The following is a 14,689-nucleotide window of genomic DNA, read 5'->3' on the forward strand; positions in this document are numbered from 1 at the left end:
TTACAGTCACGCAGAATGGCTACGAATGCAGGTAAGGGTTAAGATATAATCGCACCAGCTTTCTCCACCTGCTGGCAAACAGGTTGTAATCTGACTCATGCAATTACAGACAGGTGGAATGGATATGTAGTGCCTAAATCACCTTTCCTATTTTAAAGGGCGAGAGAGGTTAACAGTTAAAAGAGGCTGCGCTTCCCTAGGTCCATGCTTTGGGGAGATCTGGCCACGCCCCCAACCGTCCTTCAACCCACAGCCTTCTTCCAACCTAACCTCGCCTATCACCGCCACCTTGCCGCTTTGCTCGCCACGTGGACTTGGGGGGGCCTTGAGCGGTCTTTTGGGGAAAAAAAGGTGAGTCGGCTTAGAAGCGCCTGCTTTTAAAAGAGCCTGCTTTCGGCGGGTGGGGTGTCTGACAAATGGGTGTTGAAAGGAGAAGAAGTACGGAGCAGAGTTTAGGAGTCGTCGTTTCCAAGCGCGACCGAGGAAATGAAATTTAGGGGAAAAAAAAAAAAAAAGACAGGCGGATGTTAGCCACCCCCGGGAAAAAAGAAGCCTGGGAAAGCGCCTCTAACCGGCACTGAGTGGGGGAATCCGAGGGAGCGCGAGGGTCCGCTGTGGGGGATGCCGGTGAGAGCTTAAGATGAGCTTGGAAACGGGGCACCTAATTCAGGGAGAAGTAATAGGGGGTAGCACTTACAAGTCGGAGTAAGAGTAAGAGCTAGGAAGTTTCTGGTTCCGAATTCGGCTCTGCCACGCAGGGCACCGAATGCCTTTGCTAATGGGGCTCTGAAGTTTGGCTCCCGATTTGCACAGTGGGGACGAATAGTGGCCGGTCTTTAAGAGATGTTGTACTAAAGATCATTGTGATAATATATGCAAAGTAGTCGGAATACATATATAAGCAGCGCTTCTGTTATAAACACAGCGCTGAATCCTCAACTCGAATTTAGAGAGAGATAAGTTTGCAAAAGTTTCATCCTGACTCTTGGAACGTGCTGGTTGAAACGAATAACGGGTTGTCTGTTAATCAGAGTCTGGAGAAAATATCTGTCAAAAACACCGATACTGAGTAGGTCTCCTAGAATAAAGAGTAGAAGTAATATTTTCAGCGTTGGGAGGAAAATTAAAGAGAGAATTACTGTGAAAAAGAACAAAAATGGCAAATTAGCAATGTTTGGATAGTATAATCTGTCCCTGAATGTCATAATTACCTAGTTGCCTGCAATCCTTGTTCAATATCTTTCCTCATCTTACCAATAAAATATATACTAGAATTACCAAGCTTGGTGGTGAGAATTTAATTTTCCCTTGAGTGCGAGTCAAGTTACATGTATGATTCAACTCAAGACATTTTTTAAATCAAAATAAATAGTAGAAGCCAAAACTGCAGATAACAGCTTTGAGGTTTAGGACTCCCCAGTTACACTTCAGATTGCACTTTTAAGCATCCCCAATTAAAAAATAATTTCTATGTGTAGAAATAAAATGTACCTAAGAAAGCTTACTGTCTCTGTGATGTGTTTCTTTCATCCACATTGTAAAAATGCACGTACATCTGAACTGATGTAGTTCTATGATGAAACTAGTTTTTGGGGTGTAGGCTATTATGAGGTTCAGGTTGTTTGGTAGTTAGGATCTACGAAGATCATGGCAACTGAAAAATGGAAATCATAGAAATCTGAATAAATCAGAAAAATATAAAGTAATTGAAGATTTCATTTGAGGATCCAGTAATGTTTAGTAGCTGAGATGTATTCTGGATCATTGTTTGGTAGGTTTTAATCAATTTGATAAGCATGAATATCACCCTCAAGGAGCTCTGTTCTGTTTGGAAATAGTTTTAACAACTGTTAAAATATGAAAATGTTTACTATATTTACCAAATACATTTTGTCCTTCATTTTTATATGTTAGGCATATACCAAAAAGAGAGATTACTTTTAATTGGATTTTCTATAGAAAGCAAAGCTTGCTAGCAAAACATTTTACAGTTCTGACTACTGTAGTTAAAAAGAAGCAAATAACTGGAAACCTGCACTTCTAATTGCTGCCTTTTGGCCTGTTACACAAGAAGTACTTTGTATTCTATACCTGAACTCAATGATTAACTGCTACCTTTCACAATGTAGTTTTGTATAATAAATGGTACTACAGTCTGAGTATGGGCATTGATTGGTATTTTAACTCATGCATATACTTACATTTTGTAAGATGAGGATGAGATTCTGAAGCCTTGCAGAAGCTTGCTTTTGGGTTTAAGGGTTCCTTCCCCCCCTTCCCCCCAGCATTAATGCATCTTGAACTTAACATCTGACTTTGCAGGTTGCTTGTCCACACTTAGGAAGATGAATGGCTGGATTTCAAGGATCGTCTGCTTCTTATTGTTATTGAGTAGTGTTTTTACCCAGAAGAGCCAAGATCTCCGCTGTGGAGGTAAACTATACTATTTTTAAAATTAATGAGTTGGTAAAGTACTTAAATATTTTCATCTAGTCCCTGGAGTTCTCTTTTGGCCTAAAAAACATTATTTGATATGCATGTAGTAACATGCATATTCTTTGCAGCAAAATCTACCCCTCTGCTTATATAAACATGCACATGGACAAGCAACTGAGATAGCTGAACAAATGCATTATTAAAAATCTTTTCCCCACATTTATGACTGAATAGTTAGCATGTTACATTAAATCACAACCTTGTTACAACTTACTGACAGAAAAGGATTAAAAAGCCTTGTGCCTTATTTCTTCACTTATGCTAGAATGAATTTACTTGGTAGAATTTACCCTGCAGTCCTTGACTTCCTTCTCTTAGGTATTGTCCTTCACCAAAGCCTAATGCTTCCCTTAGACAATGGTCTCTCCCATCTCATTTTAGAAATATTTCACCATTTTTCATTGTGGATTAAGCAATTGGCTTTCATTCAAATTCTGCATGGCATATGGAAAAAGACTGCTGAAAAGTGGCTTACAAATAACTGTTTGAGGTCAAAACTAAGATAGTTCCAATGATGGGACTTAACAACAGAACTGCATGTCAATTCTTGTAGTTGGTTGCACTCTGGACATTTTATGCCATTTGAAACATGTTTTATTCTTAACTAGGCAAGCCGTGACTGGGAACTGATGTTCTGCAATATTTGGAGAGCTGTAGGTTGCTTAGTTCTACTTATGTGCAGAAGTATTTTTTTTAGAAGCGAGATTATTGGACCTTATCACATAAAATATCTTTAGGAAGGGATCATATTAACATCATCCTTTTCCTGCTATTCCTTTTGTCTTGCTCCTGATTTAAAGCATTACCTGTTATAATTCTGCTTACTTATTTGTAGAGGAGAAGAAGAGTAGGAAAAGGAACATGCTTCATCTAGTAGTTAAGCTGCTGACCCAGAAACCAAGCGTTTCTAGAAACTAGACCCACTCCCACCCCACCCCTTAGTCATGAAAGCCAGCTGGGTAATTTTGGGCCAGGCACTGTCTCTCAGTCCAACCCACCTCACAAAGTTATTGTTGTTTTGGGGAAAATAGGAGGTAGGACTATTAGATACGTTTACTGCCTTGAGTTAACCAGAATTTATGTATGTTGGTAAAAAAAATAACAGTAACAATAACAATATTGCAATTGGTACTTGAGGCAAAGAAGAATTTGGCTATCTAACCCCTTTCTTGCTGTTTATATCTTGCTTTCTGACATAGACTGTAAATTCTCTGCTGAGTTTACTATGGTACTAAATACATTTGTCACTAGGCATAGACACAGTCCCTTGGCATGGTTCCATCTGCAGCATGCTGTGTTATAAATAATGCATTTGTTCAGCTGCTAAATGCTGAAGAATGTTCATAGCTTCAGAGGGAAATCATGGAGTTAATGCCTGAGTGATGGCTAGCTAGAAAGAAGAAAAAGAAAGAAAGGTTAAAATGGGACAGATGGCCACTTGACTGACAATTAGTGAGAAAGCAAAACTGTTCTGAAATTTAGTTTAATCTGAGTTTGCTAACACTAATTTACTTTCCTTTGTTCATTTGCTGAGATATTCATCTGTGATTATAGGTTTGTAAAAGATCTGGTGACTCAATCCAGCACCACAAAAAATGGAAATAAATTGTGAAAGTGTGGAAAATCCTTATTAAAATTGTCCCTGTATATTACTATTATAAATAATTGTTTCATTAGTATTGATGTTTGTTTTTAGTATGTAGGGCTCTGGTGGATGAGCTGGAATGGGAAATATCTCGAATAGATCCGAAAAAAACTATACAAGTAGGCTCCTTCCGCATTAATCCTGATGGAAGCCAGTCCATAGTAGAGGTAATACATTCCATACTTGACATAGATGTTGAATCTTTGAAAACTTCCATTACAATTTCTGAAATGGGCAAACTGAAATGATTAAAAAGTTCATGTGAGGAAAGGTTTTACATTTCTGATGAAAGAGATAAAGTATTTAGAGGTTTCTTTTTATCCTGTTTCCCCCTACCAATGTCATACCCAATATATTGTGAACAATATAATTAAGAGCTTTTCTTTTTATTTCAATATTGTTGAAAAAGGTGGAGAACCATCCAATAATTTTAGTCAGAAGATTATATCATACTGTAAACATAGTAACCTACAGTCAAAACACAGTGGATTAAAATTTAGTGGCCCATTGTCTCCTGAAAACAGTTACAGCTGCAAAAATAGTAATAAGAAATTATTTTACTTACTAAGTATATAATGTGAGAGTTTTCTAATATTTGCAGATCATACTTTGTATCTCCTGTGCCAACTGAAGAAGGATTTGCAGTTGTCTCTGATAGACAGGGAGAGCTTCTGTCATCTGTTTAACAGAAAGTATTCATTTGCTCTTAGGTGCCCTATGCCAGATCTGAGGCTCACTTGACAGAGTTGCTGGAGAACATCTGTGAAAACATGAATAACTATGGTGAGAAGGTGGATCCTTCAACTCACAGGAAGAATTATGTCAGAGTGGTCTCCTTCGATGGGACCAAGATGGATCTTTCTGAAACCAAATTTGATGGTGATGTGACATCAAGCTTGAAGTTTGCAGTAAGTGATCCAGAAGGATGTCCTTTCTTTTAGATGTTCCTAATTATTATGTATTGCTTTTCTTTAGAATATAAGAGCCACACACTAGATTGGAAGAGGCATTTTTAGCTCATTCTGTTCTAAGAGTGGACAATCAAATACCTATAGAAGCTTATAAGTAAGACATAAATGCAAACATTCTCTTGAAGTAGTTATTCAGTACAATCCAGTAGATGTTCTCCTTTACCAGCAACTGCTATTGAAAGACAAGCTTCACAGCTTAGCGAGAAATTGTTGAACTTACATACATAACATTTCAGAAGATCTCAAGAGACACAATTGATTTTTAACCCTCTCCCTTTCTTTCTTTCTTTCTCTTTCTTTCTTTCTTTCTTTCTTTCTTTCTTTCTTTTTCTTTCTTTCATTACTTGTAATCTGTCTCACGTATAATCTGCATCTGCATAACCATTCCCCACTTCATCCCAGTTTATATTTTACAACAGTCTAGCTATTTATGCATCTGGTGAAGTGAGTGCAATTTATGAAGGCTTATGCCTTTTAATAAAATTTGTTAGTTGGAAAATCAGTCTCTTTCTGATTTTCTGTCACCATAGACTAACAGTTTTCCTCTTATGATACCTTAATAGTGAAGGGTTATGGTGACAAACAGCTGACATGCTACTTATAACTTTATGGTTATAACCAAATTCTGGTTGCATGCTGCGAAAGATAGATTGACGAAGCAACACTTTACACCAATAACTGTGCCTTACAAGTATAACACAATAGAAGAGATACACAAAGGATAAAAGACCATTGATTTCGGAGGCATTGCTGAACTCCATATTAGTGGTTCACATGCAGAGTAGCCCTATGAAAATACAAGTATATCTTAGGGTAAGGCTGTCAAACTCCCAGCCTGTGGGCCAGATGCGTCATGCACTGGCCATGCCCATGACCGGTTTAGCGAAGGGGGGGAAAGTCCTGATATGTCACATGATGCCGCCGTGATGACGTGAGTTTGACACCCCTATCTTAGGGGGAGCTTTAGAAAAATTGACAGGGCCATCTTCCTTTCCCTTCTGCCTCTAAAACCTTCGGAATTTTTTTCTTGCAAAAATCAAGAGCTACATGATTGTCTTTTTCTCAGCATTGCTGTTTCTCAAGTGTAGCGTCAGCCAAAGAGAAGCTCTACCTGCTTCAAGAAAGTTGGTTCAGAAAATGTTAGAGTGTAACACTGCTTTAACATAGTCATATTTTTTTAGGGGCTCCAATGCAAGGTTGAAAATTAGCTGCTTTAATGAGCCAATTCATTAAGGTGGTTGTGTCCTTGATGCAACTTCTGTGTGTAATCTTAAAAAAAGATACAGCTGCTTTAAGGAAGTGCTGTACTCATGTTCTTGTGTGCTGGAACACGTTTTACAAATCATTTTCTAAGCATACACAATCTTATTACCTGTGTGTTCTGTGATTTTTCTGTTTGTTGCGGGAAATTGGGAGAGATGTGAAAACATACATATTTGACTTCCACATATAATTAATGGGTTTGCATTGAGAAAGAAGTCAGAAGAACCTGTTCATGGCTTCTGAAAAGAACAGCTTGTATTATGCCAATTAACCATCTCCCCTTCCTCCCAATGGATTGTGGTTTCTCTCTAGTGCAGTTTGACTGAAGGAGAGAGTCATGGCAATTGCCTTGAGTTAAGTTGTTTAGGCTTGCTGGGCTTTAAAATTGGCTTAGCCAATAGACCTGGAATAGATTAAGAAGTAGAGGTATGAAAAAGCTGCTCAGTTGAATTCCCTGATTTTCCTCACAGTGTGAGAAAATAGCTGAAGAGTACGAAGACGAGCTCATAGAATTCTTTTCCCATGAGGCAGAAAATGTCAAGGACAGGCTGTGCAGTAAACGAACAGGTAAGCACAGAATTGGTAGCACTGTTGAATTTAAAAAGATATGGTCTGTTATGGCTTTACTTGACCATCGGGCATATAAGGCAGAAACCGGTCTGTAATCTTTTGCTGATTGGCAAATTAAAAGCATGGTGCAATCCATACTCAAGCCTGAAAGCTCCCTGGGTGACTTTGGCCATTGTTTTCTCAGCTCATTCTACCTCATAGGGTGGTCATTGTACAGGAAATAGAAAGAGGGGCTCCTCTGTTTCCATGCCTTGAGTTCTTGGATGAAAAATGCAATGTTCATTAAATGGAATGTTCATCACTGGTCTACTGACTTATAATTTTAAAATATTATAAAAATACTTGGAAAACATTTTAGCTGCTAGCTGCTAGGAAGGCACTTCTCTCTTTTCCAGAAGAGTTCTGAGATAGATGTGTGTGTGTGTGTGTGTGTGTGTATAATTTAATCGCACATCTCACCAAAACTACTCTGTGCAGCATACAGCAAATTACTATCTGTTTGTATTGTTCTTAGGTATTTAAGTGGATATAAAATGAAAACACCTCTTCTGTTATTACCACCACATACCTACATTGCTTCATGTGTTGTGTGTTTGTTATTTAAACTTCTCTCTTTTTCATGATACCATCAACTCCGTGAGTTTCCTGTCTTTCCCTTTCACTCAACTAATCCAATCTTTCATTTTTTTTCTATTTGAATCCTCATTCATTTTCTCTTTGTGACTGAATTATCTCAATGTACTTCTTTAGTAGTTAGCACTTATGCTGTGTTTTGTTGGTTTCTGAATGCAAAAATAATCCAAGCTTATTCACAGTGTATGTTTTCTCTAAACCAACCAATATATAATAAATAAATAGGTAAAATAATGAAGGCAGAAGGAAAGGAAAAATGTTGGCTTTGCATAATTTTGAATCTGGCTTTTAACACAGATGTGGCATTCCTGATGGAAGACATCCCTTAGTTAAAGAAAAAAGTCCCTCTTCCTGATATTGTGGCTGTGCCTCTGCATTTCATTTCAGATATCACACCAAAAGTAATCATTTCAAATACAGGTAATAATTCTAGCTTTCAATAGACAGAGGACCAGCTCTTTGTTGGGGTGAAATAATAATTAAAACCCTTCTCAGCCTGGGAATATCTCTTGTAGCTTTGATCTAGTGATTTTCTTTTCAGCCAGATGTACCTCTTATAAAGAGTTGAGGAGAAAGAATTAATCTACACCATACCGAGTTCCTTGGAGAAGTAGTAGTTGTTAGTTGCAAAGTCATGTCCGACCCATTGCGACTCCATGGACAATGTTCCACCTTCCTGTCCTCTACCATCCTCTGGAATCCATTTTAGCTCACCCTTACTACTTCAGTGACTCCATCCAGCCACCTCATTCTCTGTCGTCCCCTTCTTCTTTTGCCCCCAAAGCCCCTTTCCCTTTCCAAAGCCCCTCACTGGAGAAGGAGTCCTTCCTTCTCATTAGGTGGCCAAAGTATTTGAGTTTCATCTTCAGGATCTGGCCTTCTAAAGAGCAGAGTTGATCTCCTCTAGGACTGACAAGTTTGATCGCCTTGCAGTCCAAGGGACTCGCAGGAGTCTTCTCCAGCACCATAGTTCAAAGCCCTCAATTCTTCGGTGCTCAGCCTTTCTTATAGTCCAACTTTCACAGCCATACATTGCAACTGGGAAAACCATAGCCTTGACTATACGCACTTCTGTTGGCAGGGTGATGTCTCTGCTTTTTAGTAAGTTATCTAGATTTGCCATCTCTTTCCTCCCCAGGAAAGTTACTTGGAGAAGTAACAGCACACAAATGAATATGACAAGGCAAGAAAGAACACCCTAAACATTAACTTCTGGGTCTATTGTTCAAAAATATGTTTCAATATGTCCAATGTAAAAATATTTTGCTTCATCCTGCACTTGGAAATCAGGATTGAGTGCTCTCCTTTAATTGCAATATTTAGGTCCTTTTAATTCCCTCTGGTGTCCAGTGTTTAAAGTCTTTTTTTTAAAAAGCATTTTCCCACGAGAAGGATTCTTTTTAATTAATTCCAAAATTTTATTTCAAATTTATCTGGACTCTTAGCTTGTTTGTAACTTTCTAAAATCAATATTTTAATCACCCTGCTGCTACTTATTCTGTTTGTGTGTGTGTGTGTTCGTAAACCTGTAATTAAAGCTGCTTTCATTAAGGATTGAAGGAAACTCAGTGCTGTAAAACCTGTTAACCAGAAGGTTCCTAATATCTGAAAAGCAGTTAATAAGCAATTTCTGACAGTGATTAGAAAATGAAGTATGTGAACTTAATATCCTTTCAGAGATACCAATCATGGGTATCAAACTGAGGTTTATTACCTCTTCAACCATAGTTCTAAACCTTCTGGAGATCTGCTGTCTGGACACTTGTGGGAAATCTCAAATACCCTCCTTGTCTAGAGAGGAATTATTGAAGAGCTGTCTACTCATTCAGACAAGACCAAGACTGACTTGAAACAGGATTTTTTAAATGACAGGCTATAAGAATGACATAGTAAAAGATGGTTACTCTGGAGTCTGGACATACAAAAGAAATCAGCTGATGTCTTGATAATTAAAAGAGATACACAAATAACAAACCAAGATAATAACTTGGATAATTTTGTTATATTGAATTTATAAAAAAGCATGTTAAAGTTTTGAAGAACTTTGTGAAAATAGACAAAGAAAAAAATGAAAAGAAATCAAATTCTATGACATTTGAAGGGATTAAATATCAAGATTGTTACGAGGAATACAGTATAAAGTTGGTTTATTTGATTGAGGTTAAAATAGATATGTTGTTATCTCTGATAACCACAATGGACATTTGCTGACAACAGGGCTGAAATGATTAGATTTATGGATATGTTTATAAATAAAGAGATATGGAAAGAAGAGATTATTTTCTGTATTTTAAGAGAAGGTGATAAGTTACTACAATTGTTTATACTTGTGATGAATTGGGAAGTCTGTTCTTTATTTTTCTTTACTATATTATCTTTTCTTTCCCTTTCTCTTTTTTCCCTTTTTTCTGTACTTTCTACTTTTTTATTCCTTTACTTTTTCCAGTTTGTATTAGGTTTTACTGTTGTAATTATAAACTTTAATAAAATTATGATTAGAAAAAAACAAAGCAAGAAAAGAATATACTTTTAAAATCTTTTTTCTGTTTTTCTCTCTGGCATTTCTACTTTTAATTGGCTGATTCCAAATTCTGGCCTGACCAACCAAGCTATAATATTTTACGAGGAGTCTGGAGTCTGTGTTTTTGCATGTTGTGATTAAAATTAACTTTATTGCTGAAAACATGAACTATATTAGATAGAAAGGAAAATATTTTCCCCATAAGATCTCTGCTTCTGGAATAGGGCTAAGAAAAAAAAAAAGATCAATTATGCATAATAAGGGTTGGGGAGCCTTACCAGCAACTCCAGTCTGTATGACTATGGAGAAGAATCTTGAAACATCAAGAGAACAATATATATAAAAGTACACCAGTTTTTCCATGTTTCATTTGGTCCTCCATTACATATTTTACAAAATGGAGGTTTACCCAGTACCCTAGAAACTCAAATGACGTTTCTCTGGATTGGGAGGATATTGAAAACTGCTTGCTATCTGTATGCTATATAACTTAAAGCGGTAGAAGAAATTATTTTATCTTCTTTCCTTCTGTGTATTTTCCCTGGCTAGGAGAGAGATGACAAACATCCAGTTGTCAAGATGCCATTTAGAAAACTGACTTTTTCTGTAACATTGACTTATTTTGGGATTGCGTACCTGGCTGTGCTTGTTTCCACCTGACCTTTGCCCTCTCGTGTTTGAGAGAAACTTGCCATGGTGCTACAGCCAAAGAGCAGCAACTTTTTTTGACCATTAAAGCATGGTGTAGTAACTCCTGTTGGCTGTGATTTCAATTTCATAAGTCTTTTGTAGCAGCTGGCTAAGAAAATACAAATCTTTATTTCTTTATTTATGTTAAAACCTGCCAAAGAAAAAAGTCTATGGAAAATTACATTCTTAAGAGTCACATAATGCTTTTAAGTGCAGCTACATTGGCTTGAAGGAGTGTCCTTAATGACTGACGTGGAGTGAAATCAATTGCATAGTCACCTGATCTGTTCATACAATCAGTTTGTCAGAATCCTTGGAATTGCATGGCATGACTAGATTCATGACTATTCATACTGATAAAAAGTACAATAAACTCTGATCCTCTGCCAGTCTTTGAGTCATCAAAGAGCCTTGGTAGTACAGGGGCTTAAGGCACCCTGTTATTAAGCTGATTAAGACCAGCTGCCTGCAATTCTGCAGGGTTCGAATCTCGCCAAAGGCTCAAGGTTGACTCAGCCTTCCATCCTTTCTAAGGTAGGTGAAATGAGGACCCAGTTGTGGGGGCAATAAGCTGACTTTGTATAAATATACAAAAGGATGAAGGCTATTGCTGAGCACATTGTAAGCCGCCCTGAGTCTTCGGAGAAGGGCGGCATATAAATCAAATTTAAAAATTAAAAAAAAAAAAATCAGTGATCTCTAGCTTTCAATAGAGGAAATGAAGTTTGCATTCCAGATAAAAAATTTTAAGTAGGTATCTTAAGCTAGACCAGACTTTCAGGAAAAATAATAGGGCTGGCAGGTATGCAGACAGTATTTCTAGGTCATAAATTTTGCAGGCTTAGGGAACCAATGATTACTTAGAATGAGAATATTACATCTTTTTTATGAGTTTTCCTCTTGTCCAAAAATAATAATTTGAGTCGCTATTAGAATTTGGAGTTAAGTTTTAAAACAGGTTGATTTACAATTAGCAGAATCTTAAGGTGCAGGGAAGGCAGGCAGGCAGGCATAAACATGATTAGATCTAAGAAAAGGCACAAATAGAATAATTTCATCAAGTGCTTTCTTTTTGGAGTGTACTTGCATGTTTAATCAAAGTAAAATCTAAATATGCATAAATAATTATTCAAAATAATTAGGATTCTAAAAATAATTGATTGCAAGATGTGGTTTTTAGAACTATGCATGATTGAATAAACCCCATATGGCTTTGTTTGGAAAGGTAAACAATACATATTTTACCAAATCATGATGATTTTGTTTGTAAATAGGCTTAGCAAAGTGAAACAAGCTACCAGTACATTAGATTTAGAACAGTGTTTCTCAGTCTTGATAACTTAAAGATGGATAGCATTCAACTCCCAGAATTCCTTGGCATTAGCCCAGCTAGGGAAGTATTTCAAATTCAAAAACTGCTATTTATGGAGGTATGTTTATTGTCATGCTCTTGGGAACTGTTACTGATATTATATTGGATAAGTGTAAACTCGTCATGCTGGCTAGCTGGAAGTTCTAGTTCTTGTAATAATGAGAACTGATTTTTTTTTTTATATAGATCTCTGTGACCACGCCTTACATCTCCCACATGATGAACTGTGAAGTGTAAAGGCTGACTGACCTGGTAGAAGACTTTGCCTAATTCTTTGTAGACTACATCCATTTTTACAAGCGCCTACAATTATTGTCCCAGGAGTTATCTTTCAATTTGGGGGAAAGTGCAGAACATCTTAGAAACTGAAGTAATCAGAGGAGAGCAACCAAAACAAAACAAAACAAAACAAAATCCCAAAACAAGCTTCTTTACAGAATTTTATGCAAACACAAGATGACAGATCCATCATATGACTTTTTAAAGCACACACTAAGTAGATTGTTTTGTAAAAGGAATGAGATTTCTATCATTATCAAAGACCATCTTGCAGTAGCATTGACATTGTTAGTGTGTTCTAATTTTTAAAGAAAAAAAAACGCTTTGTGGCGGTATGCAAACTGAATTGTAGATTGTCTCAAGCAACCAGCAATACAACTTCCACATTCACTTCCAAAATAGAATTTGAGCAGAAGAATCTTATGAATGTTACTCTCACTTTTGAACCCATCTTATTTAAAGATCTGGGGCAGAATAGTCATTTGTAAAACTATTTCTCTGAATGGGAAAGATAAATAGAATCTATAGAGATGCCCTCATTATAAAGCTAAAGAGGGGACCATTGTATAGTTAGTACCTTCCCAGTCTTCAACACAACTGTGAACTATGGTTGTGAGGGCCATATGGAGGCCACATAACATTGTTACCGTGCAGGGATTGTTCCATACTGTAGATGGAGTATTTGTAGAACATACCAAGTTGGTTATTTACATGGTTCAATATTTTTGTGCGAAGAGCCAACTAACTTAGAAAGTGGCCTCTAGGAATGATTGGCCATATTACAGAGATTCTGCACAAAACATTCAGGTCAGATAGCAAGCCAGTCTCTATTGCCTGTATGTGGAGCGATAACCACACAACAGTCTTTTGTTTGTCTTTTAAATTATTACATAAAATGGCTGCTCCCTTGCTGTGAGATGTGAGTGAGATTCAGGAATCTGCTGATTAGGGGCATCAGACACTTGGAGAATAGGGAAAATGTTGTACTCTTCAAAGGGCTTTTTACATGTTTTATAACGGTTTCTTTTAACCTACGTTTTCATGAAAGAATAAAATACATTCCGTGATGGTGAGATAATAAATTGAAATTGGGTCCTACTCGAATTGGCTAGTGGATTTTTTTTCTCCATTTTTAACGGAAAAGAATATTAGAACATTATAAAGCATATTGACTTTACTGCTATAGCAACAGTCTTAGATTTTTTTCACCTTCCAACTGGGAGTTCAGTCACTTGCATTATCAGACATGATCTATTTAGACAATGTCCAGAACTATGCTGGATTCACATGTCATATTAAGCCAAAAATCACACAAATCATAATACAAGCCTTCGATTTGCTTCCATTATGTCCTTCAACTTTAACTACCTACTGAATCTAATATGAAATACTACTGGCCTATCTTCTGGGATGGTGAAAAAGATTACTAAACTAAGGCAAAGAATGCCATACTTTACCCTCTTACATGGGAGCTAATTAGCCAGTTATGCAGATTTTTTAAAAAATCACATAATACAGTTACTATAAAATTATTTTGTAGAGCTCACAGTCCTTAGCCATAAAATGATTTGTTTTGTTTTGACTTATTATATTGTGAAAACATGGCCAGCTGAGGTTTATTTAGTAAATAATTGTTAAACTATGGTTCAGTACAATATGAGCCTGATTGGTGTCTTCCATATATTTTCAATTTCCATTGGAAAGCAGTGAAACTTCTCAAAAGCAGCCATTGGTTGCATTTTCTGCCTTTACTGAAACATTTTTTTTTCATTAGGCAGAAAATGATCAGGTAACTTGCATTTTAAATTATTTACCAAAGGCAAGAAAAACAGTGAGAAGTTAGGGCGTGCTCAAAGTTAAGACCAGCACATTGAATTGCGCTCAGAAGCAGACTGGCAACTAAGTGTAGATGAAACACCACTGTGATTCTAAAAGCAGAACGCATATTGCTGGACTATGGTATTGATTGCTGCATTCTAAACAAAAATTTCCAAGCATTTTTCAAAGGCTATTTAGTCTCCTGAAAGAGAAATTACCACTGAGTTATCTCTATTTCTATAGTTGTCATGACCTTTCTAAAACAGGTATGCAGCTCTGTTAATTTGTGACAACCTGAAAAAAAAAAAGCACCACGTGATCTTGGAAATACTGAGATGATGTTTCTATAAGGAACAATCTTCACTCTCGGGGTCAAATTTGTGTGTGTTGCATCAGCATGGAAAAAAATCTTACTAAGCAGTTACATCCAA

General features: G+C 36.8%; 1 protein-coding gene across 2 annotated transcripts; it reads left to right on the forward strand.

The window, feature by feature from the left end:
* The first annotated feature begins 206 nt into the window (after nucleotides 1-206).
* CNPY2 (canopy FGF signaling regulator 2) lies at nucleotides 207-13,538 on the forward strand. Of its 2 annotated transcripts, none has more exons than XM_034412353.3 (6): nucleotides 207-351; nucleotides 2,323-2,433; nucleotides 4,193-4,308; nucleotides 4,852-5,049; nucleotides 6,846-6,942; nucleotides 12,348-13,538. In XM_034412353.3, the coding sequence occupies exons 2-6, from the start codon at nucleotides 2,346-2,348 to the stop codon at nucleotides 12,389-12,391; spliced, it is 543 nt and encodes a 180-aa protein (XP_034268244.2). In that variant the 5' UTR covers nucleotides 207-351; nucleotides 2,323-2,345; the 3' UTR covers nucleotides 12,392-13,538. The 2 variants fall into 2 exon arrangements, with proteins under 2 accessions (XP_034268244.2, XP_034268243.2); XM_034412352.3 differs by lacking the exon at nucleotides 207-351 and adding an exon at nucleotides 378-627.
* The last annotated feature ends 1,151 nt before the right edge of the window (nucleotides 13,539-14,689 follow it).

This window comes from Pantherophis guttatus, chromosome 2, assembly GCF_059756535.1.
Source record: "Pantherophis guttatus breed Tessera chromosome 2, ASM5975653v1, whole genome shotgun sequence".
NCBI lineage: Eukaryota > Metazoa > Chordata > Lepidosauria > Squamata > Colubridae > Pantherophis > Pantherophis guttatus.